General features: G+C 64.8%; 1 protein-coding gene across 8 annotated transcripts in view; it reads left to right on the top strand.

Moving 5' to 3' along the window:
• The window catches only part of PKD1 (polycystin 1, transient receptor potential channel interacting), a 50862-nt gene that overhangs the window by 22527 nt on the left and 8629 nt on the right, over positions 1 to 19706 (top strand). For 7 of the 8 annotated variants that reach the window (XM_055364946.2, XM_055364944.2, XM_055364948.2 and 4 more), the window contains 22 exons: positions 65 to 240; positions 553 to 686; positions 1152 to 4771; positions 4991 to 5140; positions 6075 to 6218; positions 6346 to 6625; positions 6719 to 6932; positions 6999 to 7158; positions 7559 to 7711; positions 12667 to 12811; positions 13539 to 14159; positions 14455 to 14611; positions 14792 to 15044; positions 15169 to 15364; positions 16854 to 17024; positions 17111 to 17254; positions 17349 to 17559; positions 17653 to 17779; positions 18824 to 18940; positions 19028 to 19080; positions 19305 to 19489; positions 19567 to 19660. In XM_055364946.2, coding sequence (XP_055220921.2) covers positions 65 to 240; positions 553 to 686; positions 1152 to 4771; positions 4991 to 5140; positions 6075 to 6218; positions 6346 to 6625; positions 6719 to 6932; positions 6999 to 7158; positions 7559 to 7711; positions 12667 to 12811; positions 13539 to 14159; positions 14455 to 14611; positions 14792 to 15044; positions 15169 to 15364; positions 16854 to 17024; positions 17111 to 17254; positions 17349 to 17559; positions 17653 to 17779; positions 18824 to 18940; positions 19028 to 19080; positions 19305 to 19489; positions 19567 to 19660 — 7505 coding nt within the window. The remainder of the gene's footprint in view (positions 1 to 64; positions 241 to 552; positions 687 to 1151; positions 4772 to 4990; positions 5141 to 6074; positions 6219 to 6345; positions 6626 to 6718; positions 6933 to 6998; positions 7159 to 7558; positions 7712 to 12666; positions 12812 to 13538; positions 14160 to 14454; positions 14612 to 14791; positions 15045 to 15168; positions 15365 to 16853; positions 17025 to 17110; positions 17255 to 17348; positions 17560 to 17652; positions 17780 to 18823; positions 18941 to 19027; positions 19081 to 19304; positions 19490 to 19566; positions 19661 to 19706) is intronic. The other variant, XM_055364945.2, reaches the window with a different exon arrangement.

Here is a 19706-nt window from a genome sequence, read left to right as displayed (position 1 = left end):
GGGACGCCAAGCAGGGCCAGGCCTCTCACCTGCCACCTGGGCCCACTGACGCCTGTCCCTGCAGCTGACGGCCTCCAACCACGTGAGCAACGTCACCGTGAACTACAATGTCACCGTGGAGCGGATGAACAGGATGCAGGGCCTGCGGGTCTCCACAGTGCCGGCCGTGCTGTCCCCCAATGCCACGCTGGCACTGACGGCGGGCGTGCTGGTGGACTCGGCCGTGGAGGTGGCCTTCCTGTGAGTGACTCGGGGGCCGGTTTGGGGTGGGCACCAGGCTCTTGTCCCAGCCCCAGCCTCAGCCAAGGGACCCCACATCATGGGGTTGCTTTTCTGAGCCTCAGTTTCCCTGTCTGTTGGGAGGTACTGGCTGCACAGGAGCCCTGAGGCTGCACGGGAGCCGGGAGAGGCCTCAGCACAGCCGGGTGGGCCCTGAATGGAGGCCTGGGGCGTGACTGCAGAGTGGAGCCTCGGCTGGGTCCCAAGCACCCCCTGCCCCGCCACCGCGCACCCCTGTCCTGGTTCACTCACTGCCTCCCACCGCCCCGGCAGGTGGACCTTTGGGGATGGGGAGCAGGCCCTCCACCAGTTCCAGCCTCCGTACAACGAGTCCTTCCCGGTTCCAGACCCCTCGGTGGCCCAGGTGCTGGTGGAGCACAATGTCACGCACACCTATGCTGCCCCAGGTGAGGGATGAGGGGGTGAGGGGGCCACTGCCTTTCAGGCTCTGAGCACGGGGCCCCCCCAGTCCCCCAGTCAAGCTGCCCGCCTTCCTCCCCAACAGCCCTCACTGTGACCTCACCTGGGCTGATGGCTTAGGCCCCTACTGGGGTGAGGGAGGGGCCAGGCGTCAGGGGAGTGGACAGGGAAGCTGGGCCCCCTGAACTGCCGCCCCCCGCCCTGGCCTGGCTCTTGCTGCTCTGCTGCCCCGAGTGCAGCTGCACTTGGAGGCGGTGCCGTCCTCACCAGGCAGCCCTCAGTGCTGCTGCACCTGTGCTCCGTCCCGCACATGGCTTGGGAGCCTGGGACACTTAAGGCTGGGCCGCAGGTGCAGCTGTTCACCCCGGGCTCCTCAGACGGGGGGCTTCTGCCGAGCGGGTGGGGAGCAGGTGGGGGTGCCGCGGCTGCCCCACTTGGGCCTGTCCCCACAGGTGAGTACATCCTGACCGTGCTGGCATCTAATGCCTTCGAGAACCTGACGCAGCAGGTGCCTGTGAGCGTGCGCACCTCCCTGCCCTCCGTGGCTGTGGGTGTGAGTGACGGCGTCCTGGTGGCCGGCCGGCCCGTCACCTTCTACCCGCACCCGCTGCCCTCGCCTGGGGGTGTTCTTTACACGTGGGACTTCGGGGACGGCTCCCCTGTCCTGACCCAGAGCCAGCCGGCTGCCAACCACACCTATGCCTCGAGGGGCACCTACCACGTACGCCTGGAGGTCAACAACACGGTGAGCGGTGCGGCGGCCCAGGCGGATGTGCGCGTCTTTGAGGAGCTCCGCGGGCTCAGCGTGGACATGAGCCTGGCCGTGGAGCAGGGCGCCCCCGTGGTGGTCAGCGCCGCGGTGCAGACGGGCGACAACATCACGTGGACCTTCGACATGGGGGACGGCACCGTGCTGTCGGGCCCGGAGGCCACCGTGGAGCATGTGTACCTGCGGGCACAGAACTGCACAGTGACCGTGGGTGCGGCCAGCCCCGCCGGCCACCTGGCCCGGAGCCTGCACGTGCTGGTCTTCGTCCTGGAGGTGCTGCGCATCGAGCCCGCCGCCTGCATCCCCACGCAGCCTCACGCGCGGCTCACGGCCTACGTCACCGGGAACCCGGCCCACTACCTCTTCGACTGGACCTTTGGGGATGGCTCCTCCAACACGACCGTGCGGGGGTGCCCAACGGTGACACACAACTTCACGCGGAGCGGCACGTTCCCCCTGGCGCTGGTGCTGTCCAGCCGCGTGAACAGGGCGCATTACTTCACCAGCATCTGCGTGGAGCCAGAGGTGGGCAACGTCACCCTGCAGCCAGAGAGGCAGTTTGTGCAGCTTGGGGACGAGGCCCGGCTGGTGGCATGTGCCTGGCCCCCGTTCCCCTACCGCTACACCTGGGACTTTGGCACCGAGGAAGCCGGCCCCGCCCGTGCCGGGGGCCCTGAGGTGACGTGCATCTACCGAGACCCAGGCTCCTATCTTGTGACAGTCACCGCGTCCAACAACATCTCCGCTGCCAATGACTCAGCCCTGGTGGAGGTGCAGGAGCCCGTGCTGGTCACCAGCATCAAGGTCAATGGCTCCCTTGGGCTGGAGCTGCAGCAGCCGTACCTGTTCTCTGTTGTGGGCCGTGGGCGCCCCGCCAGCTACGTGTGGGATCTGGGGGACGGTGGGCGGCTCGAGGGTCCGGAGGTCACCCACGCTTACAACAGCACAGGTGACTTCACCGTTAGGGTGGCCGGCTGGAATGAGGTGAGCCACAGCGAGGCCTGGCTCAATGTGACGGTGAAGCGGCGCGTGCGGGGTCTCGTCGTCAATGCCAGCCGCACGGTGGTGCCCCTGAATGGGAGCGTGAGCTTCAGCACCTCGCTGGAGGCTGGCAGTGATGTGCGCTATTCCTGGGTGCTCTGTGACCGCTGCACGCCCATCCCTGGGGGTCCTACCATCTCTTACACCTTCCGCTCCGTGGGCACCTTCAATATCATCGTCACGGCTGAGAACGAGGTGGGCTCCGCCCAGGACAGCATCTTCGTCTATGTCCTGCAGCTCATAGAGGGGCTGCAGGTGGTGGGCGGTGGCCGCTACTTCCCCACCAACCACACTGTACAGCTGCAGGCCGTGGTCAGGGATGGCACCAACATCTCCTACAGCTGGACTGCCTGGAGGGACAGGGGCCCGGCCCTGGCCGGCAGCGGCAAAGGCTTCTCGCTCACCGCGCTCGAGGCCGGCACCTACCATGTGCGGCTGCGGGCCACCAACATGCTGGGCAGCGCCTGGGCCGACTGCACCGTGGACTTCGTGGAGCCTGTGGGGTGGCTGATGGTGGCCGCCTCCCCGAACCCAGCTGCCGTCAACACAAGCGTCACCCTCTGTGCCGAGCTGGCTGGTGGCAGTGGTGTCGTATACACTTGGTCCTTGGAGGAGGGGCTGAGCTGGGAGACCACCGAGCCATTTACCACCCACAGCTTCCCCACACCCGGCCTGCACTTGGTCACCATGACGGCAGGGAACCCGCTGGGCTCAGCCAATGCCACCATGGAAGTGGATGTGCAGGTGCCTGTGAGTGGCCTCAGCATCAGGGCCAGCGAGCCGGGAGGCAGCTTCGTGGCGGCCGGGTCCTCTGTGCCCTTTTGGGGGCAGCTGGCCACGGGCACCAATGTGAGCTGGTGCTGGGCTGTGCCCGGCGGCAGCAGCAAGCGTGGCCCTCATGTCACCATGGTCTTCCCGGATGCTGGCACCTTCTCCATTCGGCTCAATGCCTCCAACGCAGTCAGCTGGGTCTCAGCCACGTACAACCTCACGGTGGAGGAGCCCATCGTGGGCCTGGTGTTGTGGGCCAGCAGCAAGGTGGTGGCGCCCGGGCAGCCGGTCCATTTTCAGATCCTGCTGGCTGCCGGCTCAGCTGTCACCTTCCGCCTGCAGGTCGGCGGGGCCAGCCCCGAGGTGCTCCCCGGGCCCCGTTTCTCCCACAGCTTCCCCCGCGTCGGAGACCACGTGGTGAGCGTGCAGGGCAAAAACCACGTGAGCTGGGCCCAGGCGCAGGTGCGCATCGTGGTGCTGGAGGCCGTGAGCGGGCTGCAGGTGCCCAACTGCTGCGAGTCTGGCATTGCCACGGGCACTGAGAGGAACTTCACAGCCCGCGTGCAGCGCGGCTCTCGGGTCGCCTACGCCTGGTACTTCTCGCTGCAGAAGGTCCAGGGCGACTCGCTGGTCATCCTGTCGGGCCGCGACGTCACCTACACGCCCGTGGCCGCAGGGCTGTTGGAGATCCAGGTGCGCGCCTTCAACGCCCTGGGCAGTGAGAACCGCACGCTGGTGCTGGAGGTTCAGGACGCCGTCCAGTATGTGGCCCTGCGGAGCGGCCCCTGCTTCACCAACCGCTCGGCGCAGTTTGAGGCCACCACCAGCCCCAGCCCCCGGCGCGTGGCCTACCACTGGGACTTTGGGGATGGGTCCCCAGGGCAGGACACAGATGAGCCAAGGGCCGAGCACTCCTACCTGAGGCCTGGGGACTACCGTGTGCAGGTGAACGCCTCCAACCTGGTGAGCTTCTTCGTGGCGCAGGCCACGGTGACTGTCCAGGTGCTGGCCTGCCGGGAGCCAGAGGTGGACGTGGTCCTGCCCCTGCAGGTGCTGATGCGGCGATCACAGCGCAACTACCTGGAGGCCCACGTTGACCTGCGCGACTGCGTCACCTACCAGACTGAGTACCGCTGGGAGGTGTACCGCACCGCCAGCTGCCAGCGGCCGGGGCGCCCGGCGCGTGTGGCCCTGCCCGGCGTGGACGTGAGCCGGCCTCAGCTGGTGCTGCCGCGGCTGGCGCTGCCTGTGGGGCACTACTGCTTTGTGTTTGTCGTGTCATTTGGGGACACGCCACTGGCACGGAGCATCCAGGCCAATGTGACGGTGGCCCCCGAGCGCCTGGTGCCCATCATTGAGGGTGGCTCATACCGCGTGTGGTCAGACACACAGGACCTGGTGCTGGATGGGAGCGAGTCCTACGACCCCAACCTGGAGGACGGCGACCAGACGCCGCTCAGTTTCCACTGGGCCTGTGTGGCTTCGACACAGGTCAGTGCGTGGCAGGGCCGTTCTCCCTGCCCCTCACCCGTCCACACCCATGAGCCCAGACAACACCCAGCTTGCCACCAGGGCTGGCCCGTCCTCATTGCCTGGTGGGCCCCGTCCCAGCATGGGGAGGGGGTCTCCCGCGCTGTCTCCTGGGCCGGGCTCTGCTTTAAAACTGGACGGGGCTCTCAGGCCACGTCGCCCCTTGTTCTCGGCCTGCAGAGGGAGGCTGGCGGGTGTGCCCTGAACTTTGGGCCCCGCGGGAGCAGCACGGTCACCATTCCACGGGAGCGGCTGGCGGCTGGCGTGGAGTACACCTTCAGCCTGACCGTGTGGAAGGCCGGCCGCAAGGAGGAGGCCACCAACCAGACGGTGGGTGCCGCCCGCCCCTCGGCCACTTGCCTTGGACAGCCCAGCCTCCCTGCTCATCTACTGGTTTCCGTGTTTTAGTGCTGGTGGAGGCCGCACGCTCTCTCCTCTCTGTTTCTGATGCAAATTCTATGTAACACGACAGCCTGCTTCAGCTTTGCTTCCTTCCAAACCTGCCGCAGTTCCACGTGCAGTCTTCAAGCCACATATGCTCTAGTGACAAAAGATACACAGTCCCCCAGCAATACCAACAGTGAGGAAGAGCCCCTTCCCACCCCAGAGGCAGCCACTGTCCCCAGCCCATGTCCCTGTTGCTGGATGTGGTGGGCCGGTTCTCACCCTCACGCTCCCCACTCTGGACCGGCCAGGAGGCTTGGTGACCCTGAGCCCGTGGTGGCTGCTCCTGCTGCTGTCAGGCGGGGCCTGCTGGTGCCCCAGAGTGGGCGTCTGTTCCCCAGTCCCTGCTTTCCTCAGCTGGCCTGATTGGGGGTCTGCCCAGAGGGGTCGTCTGAGGGGAGGGTGTGGGAGCAGGTTCCATCCCGGCTCAGCCTCCTGACCCAGGCCCTGGCTAAGGGCTGCAGGAGTCTGTGAGTCAGGCCTACGTGGCAACTGCGGTCCTCACACCCACACATACGTCTGTTCCCACACGCATCCACCCAGGGGCCCTCAGTGAGCATTGCCTGCCTCCTGCCAGGCTCCAGCTGGGTCCAGTACACCAGAACACACACCCCAGTGTCCTCTGCCCTGTGTATGCCCTTCCGCCGCCCAGGTTGGAAGGTGGCAAACCGGATGAGTATCCTGGGAGGGGGTGAGCTCACCGGCAGTGGCCAGGCCCCTGGGAAACCTGGAGTTTGGGAGCAGCATCCTCCACAGGTCCCCCAGACCTTCCAGCAGGCCAAATAGACCTGTGTTGGAGGTAACCCCACTCCCACGCCAGGTGCTGATCCGGAGTGGCCGGGTGCCCATTGTGTCCTTGGAGTGTGTGTCCTGCAAGGCACAGGCCGTGTACGAAGTGAGCCGCAGTTCCTACGTGTACCTGGAGGGCCGCTGCCTCAATTGCAGCAGCGGCTCCAAGCGAGGGGTGAGTGTTGAGCGGGGTGTGGGCGGGCTGGGGATGGGTCCCATGGCCGAGGGGACGGGGCCTGCAGGCAGAAGTGGGGCTGACAGGGCAGAGGGTTGCGCCCCCTCACCACCCCTTCTGCCTGCAGCGGTGGGCTGCACGTACGTTCAGCAACAAGACGCTGGTGCTGGATGAGACCACCACATCCACGGGCAGCGCAGGCATGCGACTGGTGCTGCGGCGGGGCGTGCTGCGGGACGGCGAGGGATACACCTTCACGCTCACGGTGCTGGGCCGCTCTGGCGAGGAGGAGGGCTGCGCCTCCATCCGCCTGTCCCCCAACCGCCCGCCGCTGGGGGGCTCTTGCCGCCTCTTCCCATTGGGCGCTGTGCATGCCCTCACCACCAAGGTGCACTTCGAATGCACGGGTGAGTGCAGGCCTGCGTGGGGGGAGCAGCGGGATCCCCCGACTCTGTGACGTCGCGGAGCCCTCCCGTGATGCCGTGGGGACCGTCCCTCAGGCTGGTATGACGCGGAGGATGCTGGCGCCCCGCTGGTGTACGCCCTGCTGCTGCGGCGCTGTCGCCAGGGCCACTGCGAGGAGTTCTGTGTCTACAAGGGCAGCCTCTCCAGCTACGGAGCCGTGCTGCCCCCGGGTTTCAGGCCACACTTCGAGGTGGGCCTGGCCGTGGTGGTGCAGGACCAGCTGGGAGCCGCTGTGGTCGCCCTCAACAGGTGAGCCAGGCCGTGGGAGGGCGCCCCCGAGACTGCCACCTGCTCACCACCCCCGTCTGCTCGTAGGTCTCTGGCCATCACCCTCCCAGAGCCCAACGGCAGCGCAGCGGGGCTCACAGTCTGGCTGCACGGGCTCACCGCTAGTGTGCTCCCGGGGCTGCTGCGGCAGGCCGATCCCCAGCACGTCATCGAGTACTCGCTGGCCCTGGTCACCGTGCTGAACGAGGTGAGTGCCGCCTGGGAGGGGACCTCACATCTGCTGCATGCGTGCTGGGGACCAAGACCTGTACCCCTGCTTGGAGCTTTGCGGAGGGCTCATCCCGGGCCCCAGAGATAAATCCCAGTGACCCTGAAGCAGCACCCCGACCTTCCGCTCCCAGCAGCCACACCCACCGGGCCCTCTCCGGCGTCTGCTTTCCACAATGCAGCCCCCGCCCAGGAGGGCCCATGTGCTTACCCTGTTTTGCCCATGAAGAAACAGCTCAGTGTTGCGGGTCAGTGCCCACAGCACACAGCATCTAGCACGTAACTCACCCCGGGAGTCGTGGGCATCTGCTGGCCTCCTGCCGGCCTCCTGCCGGCCTCCTGCCCTGCTGACAGCTTGCTGTGCCCCCTGCCTGCCCCAGTACGAGCAGGCCCTGGACGTGGCGGCAGAGCCCAAGCACGAGCGGCAGCGCCGAGCCCAGATACGCAAGAACATCACGGAGACTCTGGTGTCCCTGCGGGTCCACACTGTGGATGACATCCAGCAGATCGCTGCTGCGCTGGCCCAGTGCATGGTAGGATGGCCCCACATGCTCACCCCGCCCCGCATGCCTGCCAGGGCACTGGGTTCAGCCCCCCAGGGAAGACGGGCAGCTTGGCCGAGGAGCTGAGCCTCCAGCCTGGGCTCCTTCCTGCCATGGCGTTCCTCGGTCTCTGACCTGCTTCAGTAGCCTCAGCCGTTCTGCTGTCCTGTGTGAATGCAGGGTGCCTCTCGGGGGACCCAGAGTGTAAAGAGGGGCCCAGATGTGGGGAGGGACTAAGAAGATGCTGCTCTGTGCCCTCCACTCTCCCCTCCCCTCCCCCCTCCCCGTCCCCCTCCCCTACCCCCTCCTCTCCCCCTCCCCTACCCCCTCCTCTCCCCCTCCCCTACCCCCTCCCCTCCCCTTCCCTCCCCTAGTCCCTCCCCTCCCCCTTCCCTCCCCTAGCCCCTCCCCTCCCCCTTGCCTCCCCTAGCCCCTCCCCTCCTCCCCTCCCCAGCCCTTCTCTCCCTCCCCTAGCCCCTCCCCTCCCCCTTCCTCCCCCCTCCTCCCCTCCTCTTTCCCTCCCCCCCTCCTCTTTCCCTCCCCTCTCCTCCCCCTCCCCTCCCCCATCCTCCCCTCCCCTCCCTCTTCCTCCCCTTCCCCCCTCCCCCTTCCTCCCCCTCCCCCTTCCTGCCCCTCCCCCTTCCTGCCCCTCCCCCTTCCTGCCCCTCCCCTCCCCCTCCCCCTCCCCCTTCCCTCTCCTCCCCCTCCCCCTTCCCTCTCCTTCCCCCTCCCCTCCCATCCCCCTCCTCCCCCTCCCTTCCCGTCCCCCTCCCATCCCCCCTCCTCCCCTCCTCCCCCTGCTTCCCCCTCCCCTTCTCCCCTCCTCCCTCCTCCCCGTCCCTCCTCCCCATTCCCCTTCTCTCCCCTCCCCATTCCCCTTCTCCCCCCTCCCCATTCCCCTTCTCCCCCCTCCCCATTCCCCTTCTCCCCCTCCCCATTCCCCTTCTCCCCCCTCCCCATTCCCCTTCTCTCCCCTTCCCCTTCCCTCTTCCTGTTCCTCCTTTCTGTTCCCTTTCTCTCCCTTCCCCCTTCCCTTTCTCTCCCCTCCCCCTTCCCTTTCTTCCTCCTCCCCCTGCCCTTCTCTCCTCCTCTCCTTCCCTTCTCCCCTCCTCTCCTCTCCTCCCTCCCCTTCTCTCCTCCTCCCCTCCTCCTCTTCTCCCCTCCTTCCCTCGTCCCCTTCTTCCCTGCTTCCCTCCTCTTTTCCCTCCTCTCCCCCCTCCTCCCCTCCTCCTCTCCTTCCTCCTCCCATTCCCCCTCCTCTCCTCCCCTCCTCCCACCCCCGTCTCCTCCCCGCTCCTCTCCTCCCCGCTCCTCTCCTCCCCTTCTCATCCCCCTCCTCTCCTCCCCTTCTCATCCCCCTCCTCTCCTTCTCATCCCCCTCCTCTACATCCCTCCTCATCCCCCTCCTCTCCTTCCCTCCTATCCCCCCTCCTCTCCTCTCCTCCTTCCTCCTCCTCCCTCCTACCTCCTCCCATCGCCCCTCCTCCCATCCCCCCTCCTCCCATCCCCCCTCCTCCCATCCCCCCTCCTCCCATCCCCCCTCCTCCCCTCCTCCCTCCTCCCATCCCCCCTCCTCCCCTTCTCCCTCCTCCCATCCCCCCTCCTCCCCTTCTCCCTCCTCCCATCCCCCCTCCTCCCCTTCTCCCTCCTCCCATCCCCTCTCCTCCCCTCCCCTTCTCTCCTCTCCTCTCCTCCCCTTCTCTCCCCTCCTTTTCTCCCCTCCTTCTCTCCCCTCCTTTTCTCCCCTCCTTCTCTCCCCTCCTCTCCCTTCCTCTCCCCTCCTCTCCTCCCCTCCTCTCCTCCCCTCCTCTCCTCTCCCCTCCTCTCCTCCACGCTCTTCTCCTCCACGCTCTTCTCCTCCCCCCTCCTCTCCTCTCCCCTCTTCTCCTCCCCTCCTCTCCTCCCATCTCCCCTCTTCTCCTCCCCTCCTCTCCTCCCATCTCCCCTCCTCCCATCCCCCCTCCTCTCCTCTACTCATCCCCCTTCTCTCTCCTTCCCTCCCTCTTCCTCTCCTTCCCTCCTCCTGTCCTCTCCCCCTCTCCTCCCCTCCTCCCCTCCCCCTCTCCTCCCCTCCTCCCCTCCTCCCCTCCTCCCCTCTCCCTCCTCCCCTCTCCCTCCTCCGCTCTCCCTCCTCCCCTTCCCCTCCTTCCCCCTCCTCTCCTCTCCTCCCCATCCCCCTTCCCCTTCTCTCCTCTCCTTCTCTCCCCTCCCCCTTCCCTTTTTTCCCTCCTCCTCCCTCCCTTCCTCCTCCCCCTCCTCCTCCCTCATCTCCTCTCCTTCTCCTCTCCTCTGCTCCCCTTCTCTCTTCCTCTCCTCCCCTTTTTCCCTCCTGCCCTCCCTCCCCTTCTCTCCTCTTCTCCTCCCTCCCTTTTTCTCCTTCTTTTCTCCCTTCCCCCCGTTCTCTTCCCTCCACTTCTCCCCTCTTTTCCTCCCTTCTCCTTTCCTCCCCTCCTTCTTTTCTCTCTCTCTTCCTTTCCCCTCCCCTCCTCTTCCCCGCCCCTCCTCTTCCCCGCCCCTCCTCTTCCCCGCCCCTCCTCTTCCCCGCCCCTCCTCTTCCCCCTCCTCCTCTTCCCCCTCCTCCTCTTCCCCTCCCCTTCTCTTTCCCTCCCCTCCTCTCCCCTCTTCCCCTCCCCTCCTCTTCCCTCCCCTTCTCCTCCCCTCCTCTTCCCTCCCCTTCTCCTCCCCTCCTCTTCCCTCCTCTTCCCTCCCCTTCCCCTCTCCTCCTCTTCCCTCCCCTTCCCCTCTCCTCCTCTTCCCTCCCCTTCCCCTCTCCTCCTCTTTCCTCCCCTTCCCCTCCCCTCCTCTCCCTCCCCTTCCCCTCTCCCTCCCCTTCCCCTCTCCGCCTTTTCCCTCCCCTTCCCCTCCCCTCCCCTCCTCTTCCCTCTTCTCTTCCCCTCCCCTTCTCTTCCCCTCCTCTTCCCTCCCCTCCTCTTCCCTCCCCTTCTCTTCCCTCCCCTTCTCTTCCCTCCCTTTCTCTTCCCTCCCTTCTTCCCCTCTCCTCCTCTTCCCCTCCCCTCCTCTTCCCCTCCCCTCCTCTTCCCCTCCCCTCCTCTTCCCCTCCCCTCCTCTTCCCCTCCCCTCCTCTTCCCCTCCCCTCCTCCTCCCCTCCCCTCCTCCTCCCCTCCCCTCCTCCTCCCCTCCCCTCCTCCTCCCCTCCCCTCCTCCTCCCCTCCCCTCCTCCTCCCCTCCCCTCCTCTTCCTTTCCCTCTTTTTCTCTTCACCTCTTTCCTCCCCTCTTCCTCTCCCCACCTCTTCCCTCCCCTCTTCCTCTCCCCACCTCTTCCCTGCCCTGTTCCTCTCCCCACCTCTTCCCTCCCCTCTTCCTCTCCCCACCTCTTCCCTCTCCTCTTCCTCTCCCCACCTCTTCCCTCCCCTCTTCCTCTCCCCTCCTCCTCTCCCCTCCTCTCTTCCCTCCTCTCTTCCTCTCCCCTCCTCCTCTCCCCTCCTCCTCTCACCTTCTCTTTCCCTCCCCTCCTCCCCTCCCCTCCTCTTCCCCTCCCCTCCTCTTCCCTCTCCTCTTCCCCTCCCCTCCTCTTCCCCTTCCCTCCCCCTCCCCTCCTCTTCCCCTCCCCTCCTCTTCCCCTCCCCTGTTCCCCTCCTCTTCCCCTCCCCTGTTCCCCTCCTCTTCCCCTCCCCTGTTCCCCTCCCCTCCTCCTCCCTCCCCTCTTCCCCCTCTTCCCCTCCCCTCCTCCTCCCTCCCCTCTTCCCCCTCTTCCCCTCCCCTCCTCCTCCCTCCCCTCTACCCCCTCTTCCCCTCCTCTCCTCTTCCCTCCCCTTTCTCCCCCTTCTTTCCCCTCCCCTCTCCCCCTTCTTTCCACCTTCTCTCCCCTCCCCTCTCCCCCTTCTGTCCCCTCCCCTCTCCCCTCCCCTCTCCCCCTTCTCTTCCCCTTCTCTCCCCCTTCTCTCCCCTCCCCCTTCTCTCCCCTCCCCTCTCCCCTTCTCTCCCTCTTCTGTCCCCTCCCCTCTCCCCTCCCCCTTCTCTCCCCTCCCCTCTCCCACCTTCTCTCCCCTCCCCTCTCCCCCCTTCTCTCCCCTCCCCTCTCTCCTCTCCTCTCCCCCCTTCTCTCCCCTCCTCTCCCCCCTTCTCTCCCCTCCCCACTTCTCTCCCTTCCCCTCTCCTCTCCCCTTTCTCTCCCCTCCCCTCTCCTCTCCCCTTTCTCTCCCCTCCCCTCTCCTCTCCCCTTTCTCTCCCCTCCCCCTCCTCTCCCCTTTCTCTCCCCTCCCCCTCCTCTCCCCTTTCTCTCCCCTCCCCTCTCCTCTCCCCCTTCTCTCCCCTCCCCTCTCCCCTTCTCTCCCCCTTCTGTCCCCTTCCCTCTCTCCTCCTCTCTCCTCCCCTCTTCCCCCTTCTCTCCCCTCCCCGCTTCTCTCCCCTCCCCCCTTCTCTCCCCTCCCCGCTTCTCTCCCCTCCCCCCTTCTCTCCCCTCCCCCTTTCTCTCCCCTCCCCCCTTCTCTCCCCTCCCCTCTCCTCTCCCCCTTCTCTCCCCTCCCCCTTTCTCTCCCCTCCCCCCTTCTCTCCCCTCCCCCCTTCTCTCCCCTCCCCTCTTCTCTCCCCCTTCTCTCCCCTCCTCTCTCCTCTCCCCCTTCTCTCCCCTTCCCTCTCCTCTTCCCTCTCCTCTTCCCTCTCCTCTCTCCCCTTCTCTCCCCTCCCCTCTCCTCTCCCCCCTTTTCTCCACTCCCCTCTCCTCTCTCCCCTCCTCCTCCTCTCTCATGTGAAGAGGTGCCTTGTGTGGTCGGTGCGCTGCATCACGTGGTCCCCAGCTGGAGGCCCTGGGTCATGCAGAGCCATAGAAAACGCTTAGTGAGGAGGCAGGCTCTGGGGGTCCAGTCAAGTGGGCTCTCCAGCTGCAGGGCTGGGGGTGGGAGCCAGGTGAGGACCCGTGTAGAGAGGAGGGCGTGTGCAAGGAATGGGGCCAGGAGCGGGGCTGGACACTGCTGGCTCCACACAGGGGCCCAGCAGGGAGCTCGTATGCCGCTCGTGCCTGAAGCAGACGCTGCACAAGCTGGAGGCCATGATGCGCATCCTGCAGGCAGAGACCACCGCGGGCACCGTGACGCCCATGGCCATCGGAGACAGCATCCTCAACATCACAGGTGCCGCGGCCTGTGCCCCACGCCACCCGTCCGCCCCACGTGGCCCGTCCGCCCCATGCCGCCCTTTTCTCTGCCTCCCTCCTCCCCCCAACTGCCTCGCCTTTGCCCCATCCCATCTTCGTCCCCCTCCACTCCCCCCAATTCCCATCCTCACCCCCTCCCCAATTCCATCCTCATACCCCTCCCCCAATTCCCATCCTCATCCCCCTGCCCCAGTTCCCATCCCCCTCCCCTCCCCCAATTCCATCCTCACCCCATCCCCCAATTCCCATCCTTATCCCCCTCCCCCAGTTCCCATTCTCCTCCCCCTCCCCCTTCCCTATTACCATCCCTTTTCTCCGTCTCTCTCCCCTTTTCTCCATTTCCCCCCTCGATCCTCCCCATCCTTTTGTCCATTCCCCTCATCTTCCTTATCCCCCTTATCCCCCTTCCCCTCCCTTTCCCCCTGCTCCTCTTCTTCTCCCCTTTCTCTTTTCTCTACCCTTTTCCTTCCTTTTTCCTCCCTCTCCCCATCATCCCCGTCATGTTCGTCCTCATCCCCATCCCCTTCCCCCTCCCCCTCCACCACTCTCTCTCCAGCTTCCCCCTTCCTTCTGCCTGCACCTCGATCTCTGCCCCCTCAGGTTCCCCCTTTCTCCCAGCCCCCACCCTCCGGCTCCCCCTTTTTGCCTGCCCCCACCCTCCCTCTGCCTCCCTGTCTCTGCACTGACCTCACGCCTGTCTGCAGGAGACCTCATCCACCTGGCCAGCTCGGACGTGCGGGCACCAGAGCCCTCAGAGCTGGGAGCCGAGTCACCATCGCGGATGGTGGCGTCCCAGGCCTACAACCTGACCTCTGCCCTCATGCGCATCCTCATGCGCTCCCGCGTGCTCAACGAGGAGCCCCTGACGCTGGCGGGCGAGGAGATCGTGGCCCAGGGCAAGCGCTCGGACCCACGGAGCCTGCTGTGCTATGGCGGCGCCCCAGGGCCTGGCTGCCACTTCTCCATCCCCGAGGCTTTCAGCGGGGCCCTGGCCAACCTCAGTGACGTGGTGCAGCTCATCTTTCTGGTGGACTCCAATCCCTTTCCCTTTGGCTATATCAGCAACTACACCGTCTCCACCAAGGTGGCCTCGATGGCGTTCCAGACACAGGCCGGCGCCCAGATCCCCATCGAGCGGCTGGCCTCAGAGCGTGCCATCACCGTGAAGGTGCCCAACAACTCGGACTGGGCTGCCCGGGGCCGCCGCAGCTCCGCCAACTCCGTTGTGGTCCAGCCCCAGGCCTCCGTCGGTGCTGTGGTCACCCTGGACAGCAGCAACCCTGCGGCCGGGCTGCATCTGCAGCTCAACTATACGCTGCTGGACGGTGCGTGCAGCGGGTGGGGCACATGCGGCCCCCTGGCCTTGTTCTTGGGGGGAAGGCGTTTCTCGTAGGGCTTCCGTGGGTGTCTCTGGTGAAATTTGCTTTCTGTTTCATGGGCTGCTGGGGGCCTGGCCAGAGAGGAGCTGGGGGCCACGGAGAAGCAGGTGCCAGCTCTGGTGCAGAGGCTCCTATGGCCTTTCAGGCCCGTGGCAGAGGGTGGGCTCAGGAGGGCCATCGTGGGTGACCCCCGGGTGGTTGAGCTTCCCGGCAGGCGTGTGACCTGCGCGTTCTGCCCCAGGCCGCTACCTGTCTGAGGAACCCGAGCCCTACCTGGCAGTCTATCTGCACTCGGAGCCCCGGCCCAATGAGCACAACTGCTCGGCTAGCAGGAGGATCCGCCCAGAGTCACTCCAGGGTGCCGACCACCGGCCCTACACCTTCTTCATTTCCCCGGGGTGAGCTCTGCGTGCCGGCCTGGCAGGGCAGGGCAGGGCATCATGGGTCAGCATTGCCCGGGTTACTGGCCCTATGGGGACGGCAGGCAGCGAGGGGACTGGACCGGGTATGGGCTCTGGGACTCTGACATCCAACCTGGCGGAGCCTGGGCTCACGTCCACTGCCCCTTCCCTGCCCAGGACCAGAGACCCAGCGGGGAGTTACCATCTGAACCTCTCCAGCCACTTCCGCTGGTCGGCGCTGGAGGTGTCCGTGGGCCTGTACACGTCCCTGTGCCAGTACTTCAGCGACGAGGACATGGTGTGGAGGACAGAGGGGCTGCTGCCCCTGGAGGAGACCTCGCCCCGCCAGGCCGTCTGCCTCACCCGCCACCTCACCGCCTTCGGCGCCAGCCTCTTTGTGCCCCCAAGCCATGTCCGCTTTGTCTTTCCTGTGAGTGACCCTGTGCTCCTGGGAGCCTCTGCAGAGTTGAGGAGGGCCTGGGTGGGCTCGGGTCTATCCTGAGAAGGCACAGCTTGCACGTGACCTCCTGGGCCTGGCGGCTGTGTCCTCACAGGAGCCGACAGCGGATGTAAACTACATCGTCATGCTGACATGTGCTGTGTGCCTGGTGACCTACATGGTCATGGCCGCCATCCTGCACAAGCTGGACCAGTTGGATGTCAGCCGGGGCCGCGCCATCCCCTTCTGTGGGCAGCGGGGCCGCTTCAAGTACGAGATCCTCGTCAAGACAGGCTGGGGCCGGGGCTCAGGTGAGGGGCGCAGCGGGGTGGCAGGGCCTCCCCTGCTCTCACTGGCTGTGCTGGTTGCACCCTCTGGGAGTGAGTCTCATCGCAGGTGTCAGAACAAGGCAGTTTTTGCAGTGCTGTGTGAAGGGCTCGTGTGTTCATCCTGGGAATGACCTCGTGAGCACTCACTGTCCCTGAGGACTAGGACAGCTCCTAGCTGGAAGTAGGTGCCAGTCAGTCAGGGTGGGCAGCCCACGTTCTGCACAGTAGCGTGGCCCCACAAGTGACGTGAGCATCGCTACCACTGTGGGAGACCGTGCATCCACCCGCGATCCTGACTGCATAGCTTGTCTCTCAGACGGAGGCGCCAGCACCCTCCCCGTGGCTGTTTCTTCAATACCTCCATTTTCCTTTCATTGGAATTGCCCTTCTGGCATTCCCTTTTTGTTTTCGCTTTTCTTTTTTTGGAGACGGAGTCTCGCTCTGTTGCCCAGGCTGGAGTGCAATGGCGTGATCTTGGCTCACAGCAACTTCCAGCTCCTGGGTTTAGGCCATTCCCGTTAAGCGATTCTCCTGAGTAGCTGGGAGTACAGGTGCACACCACCACACCCAGTTAATTTTTCACCATGTCGGCCAGGCGAACTCCTGACCTCAGGTGATCCGCCTGCCTCGGCCTGCCAGAGTGCTGGGATGACAGGTGTGAGCCACCACACCTGGCCATGTTCCCATTTTTTATCTCTGTGCTGCTTTCATCTTCATTGCCCAGTTCTTTCTTTTGATTACCTACTTTTAAAAACTGTCGGCCGGGCGCGGTGGCTCACACCTGTAATCCGAGCACTTTGGGAGGCTGAGGCAGGCAAATCACGGGGTCAGGAGATCGAGACCATCCTGGCTAACGGTGAAACCCTGTCTCTACTAAAAAATACAAAAAAATTAGCCTGGCGTGGTGGCAGGCGCCTGTAGTCCCAGCTCCTCGCGAGACTGAGGCAGGAGAATGGCGTGAACCCGGGAGGCAGAGCTTGCAGTGAGCTGAGATTGCGCCACTGCACTCCAGCCTGGGTGACACAGCAAGACTCCATCTCAAAAAGAAAAAAATACTGTCACCTGGGTCTGTCACTGGGAGAGGAGGTGACACAGCTTCACGCTTTGCAGTCTGTGCATGAACTGAGGGACGGGTGTGTGGTGCGGGTCACCGGTTGTGGCGTGACTGAGGCGTGAACGGGTGTGCAGTGCGGGTCACTGGTTGTGGTGTGGACTGAGGCGTGTGCAGCCATGTTTGCATGTCACAAGTTACAGTTCTTTCCATGTAACTTAATCACGTCCTTGAGGTCCTGCTGTTTATTGGACAAATTGCAGTAACCGCAGCTCCTCGTGTATGGCAGAGCCGTGCAAAGCCGGGACTGCCTGTGTGGCTCCTTGAGTGCGCGGAGGCCAAAGCTGAGATGACTTGCCTGGGATGCCACACGTGTTGGGCAGCAGACCGAGCCTCCCACCCCTCCCTCTTGCCCCCCAGGTACCACGGCCCATGTGGGCATCATGCTGTATGGGGTGGACAGCCGGAGCGGCCACCGGCACCTGGACGGCGACGGAGCCTTCCACCGCAACAGCCTGGACATCTTCCGGATCGCCACCCCGCACAGCCTGGGTAGCGTGTGGAAGATCCGAGTGTGGCACGACAACAAAGGTCTGTGCGGACCCTGCCAAGCTCTGTCCCTCTGCCCCCGCATTGGGGCGCCCTGCGAGCCTGACCTCCCTCCCGCGCCTCTGCAGGGCTCAGCCCTGCCTGGTTCCTGCAGCACATCATCGTCAGGGACCTGCAGACGGCACGCAGCGCCTTCTTCCTGGTCAATGACTGGCTTTCGGTGGAGACGGAGGCCAACGGGGGCCTGGTGGAGAAGGAGGTGCTGGCCGCGAGTAAGGCCTCGTTCCATGTTCCCACTCCGTGGGAGGTTGGGCAGGGTGGTCCTGCCCCGTGGCCTCCTGCAGTGCGGCCCTCCCTGACTTCTAGGCGACGCAGCCCTTTTGCGCTTCCGGCGCCTGCTGGTGGCTGAGCTGCAGCGCGGCTTCTTTGACAAGCACATCTGGCTCTCCATATGGGACCGGCCACCTCGTAGCCGTTTCACTCGCATCCAGAGGGCTACCTGCTGCGTTCTCCTCATCTGCCTCTTCCTGGGCGCCAACGCCGTGTGGTACGGGGCTGTCGGCGACTCTGCCTCCAGGTGGGTGCCTACGTAGGGGTTGGGACAGCCTCTTCCTGCCCAGCCCTTCCTGCCCCTCACCCTCACCTGTGTGGCCTCCTCTCCTCCACACAGCACGGGGCGTGTGTCCAGGCTGAGCCCGCTGAGCGTCGACACAGTCGCTGTTGGCCTGGTGTCCAGCGTGGTTGTCTATCCCGTCTACCTGGCCATCCTCTTTCTCTTCCGGATGTCCCGCAGCAAGGTGGGCTGGGGCTGGGGACCCGGGAGTACTGGGAATGGAGCCTGGGCCTCGGCACCATGCCCAGGGCCGCCACTTTCCAGTGCTGCAGCCACAGGGAAAGGCGTCCACCAAAGGCTGCTCGGGAAGGGTCAACACACTTGAGCAGCCTTAGCTAGACTGACCAGGGAGAAAGAGAGAAGACTCAGAAGCCAGAATCGGGAAAGAACGAGGGCACTTTGCTAAGCAGACGCCACGGACAACTGCACAGCAGCACGCCAGATAACTCAGAAGAAGCAAGCACGCGGCTGTGCACGCTTCCGAAATGCACTCCATAAGAAAATCTCAGTACATCTATAGCAAGTGACGAGGCCGAGTTAGTCCCTTAGAAACCTCCCAGTGGCCGGGCCGGGTGTGGTGGCTCACGCCTGTAATCCCAGCACTTCAGGAGGCCGAGGTGGGCAGATCTGAGTCCAGGAGTTTGAGACCAGCCTGGGCAACATAGCAAGACCCCATCTATATAAAACATTAAAAAGGGCCAGGCACGGTGGCTCACGCCTGTAATCCCAGCACTTTGGGAGGCTGAAGTGGGCAGATCACTTGAGGTCAGGAGTCCCAAGACCAGCCTGGCCAACACAGTGAAACCCCGTCTCTACTAAAAATACAAAAAATTAGCTGGGCATCGTGGTAGGCACCTGTAATCCCAGCTACTCAGGAGGCTGAGCCAGGACAATCGCCTGAACGCGGGAGGTGGAGGTTGCAGTGAGCTGACATTGAGCCAGTGCACTCCAGCCTGGGTGACAGAGCGAGACTCCATCTAAGAAAAAAAAAAAAAATGAAATTTAAAACTCTGTTTCTTAGCTGCACCAGTCTGCTGTCAAGTGTTCAGTGGCACACGTCGCGAGCGGCTGCCATCACGGATGGTGCAGATGTCCCTTATATCCAGCATTCTAGAACATTCTGTCAGATGGCACCGGGCTCTGTCCTGTCTGCTGAGGAGGTGGCTTCTCATCCCTGTCCTGAGCAGGTCTGAGCTGCCGCCCGCTGACCACTGCCCTCGTCCTGCAGGTGGCTGGGAGCCCAAGCCCCACACCTGCCGGGCAGCAGGTGCTGGACATCGACAGCTGCCTGGACTCGTCCGTGCTGGACAGCTCCTTCCTCACGTTCTCAGGCCTCCACGCTGAGGTGAGGGCTCTACTGGGGGTCCTGGGCTGGGCTGGGGGTCCTGCCGCCTTGGCGCAGCTTGGACTCAAGACACTGTGCACCTCTTAGCAGGCCTTTGCTGGACAGATGAAGAGTGACTTGTTTCTGGATGATTCTAAGAGGTGGGTTCCCTAGAGAAACCTGGAGCCCTGGTGCAGGTCACTGTGTCTGGGGTGCCGGGGGTGTGCGGGCTGCGTGTCCTTGCTGGGTGTCTGTGGCTCCATGTGGTCACACCACCTGGGAGCAGGTTTGCTCGGAAGCCCAGGGTGTCCGTGCGTGATTGGACGGGGGTGGGGTGTGTGTGCGACACATCCCCTGGTACCTTGCTGACCCGCGCCACCTGCAGTGTGGTGTGCTGGCCCTCCAGCGAGGGAACGCTCAGTTGGCCGGACCTGCTCAGTGACCCGTCCATTGTGGGTAGCAATCTGCGGCAGCTGGCACGGGGCCAGGCGGGCCATGGGCTGGGCCCAGAGGAGGACGGCTTCTCCCTGGCCAGCCCCTACTCGCCTGCCAAATCCTTCTCAGCATCAGGTGAGCTGGGGTGAGAGGAGGGGGCTCTGAAGCTCACCCTTGCAGCTGGGCCCACCCTATGCCTCCTGTACCTCTAGATGAAGACCTGATCCAGCAGGTCCTTGCCGAGGGGGTCAGCAGCCCAGCCCCTACCCAAGACACCCACATGGAAACGGACCTGCTCAGCAGCCTGTGAGTGTCCGGCTCTCGGGGGAGGGGGGATTGCCAGAGGAGTGGC

The sequence above is a fragment of the Gorilla gorilla genome, chromosome 18 (genome assembly GCF_029281585.2).
Source record: "Gorilla gorilla gorilla isolate KB3781 chromosome 18, NHGRI_mGorGor1-v2.1_pri, whole genome shotgun sequence".
NCBI classification, from domain to species: domain Eukaryota; kingdom Metazoa; phylum Chordata; class Mammalia; order Primates; family Hominidae; genus Gorilla; species Gorilla gorilla.
This window is presented reverse-complemented; position numbering and strand designations above follow the sequence as displayed.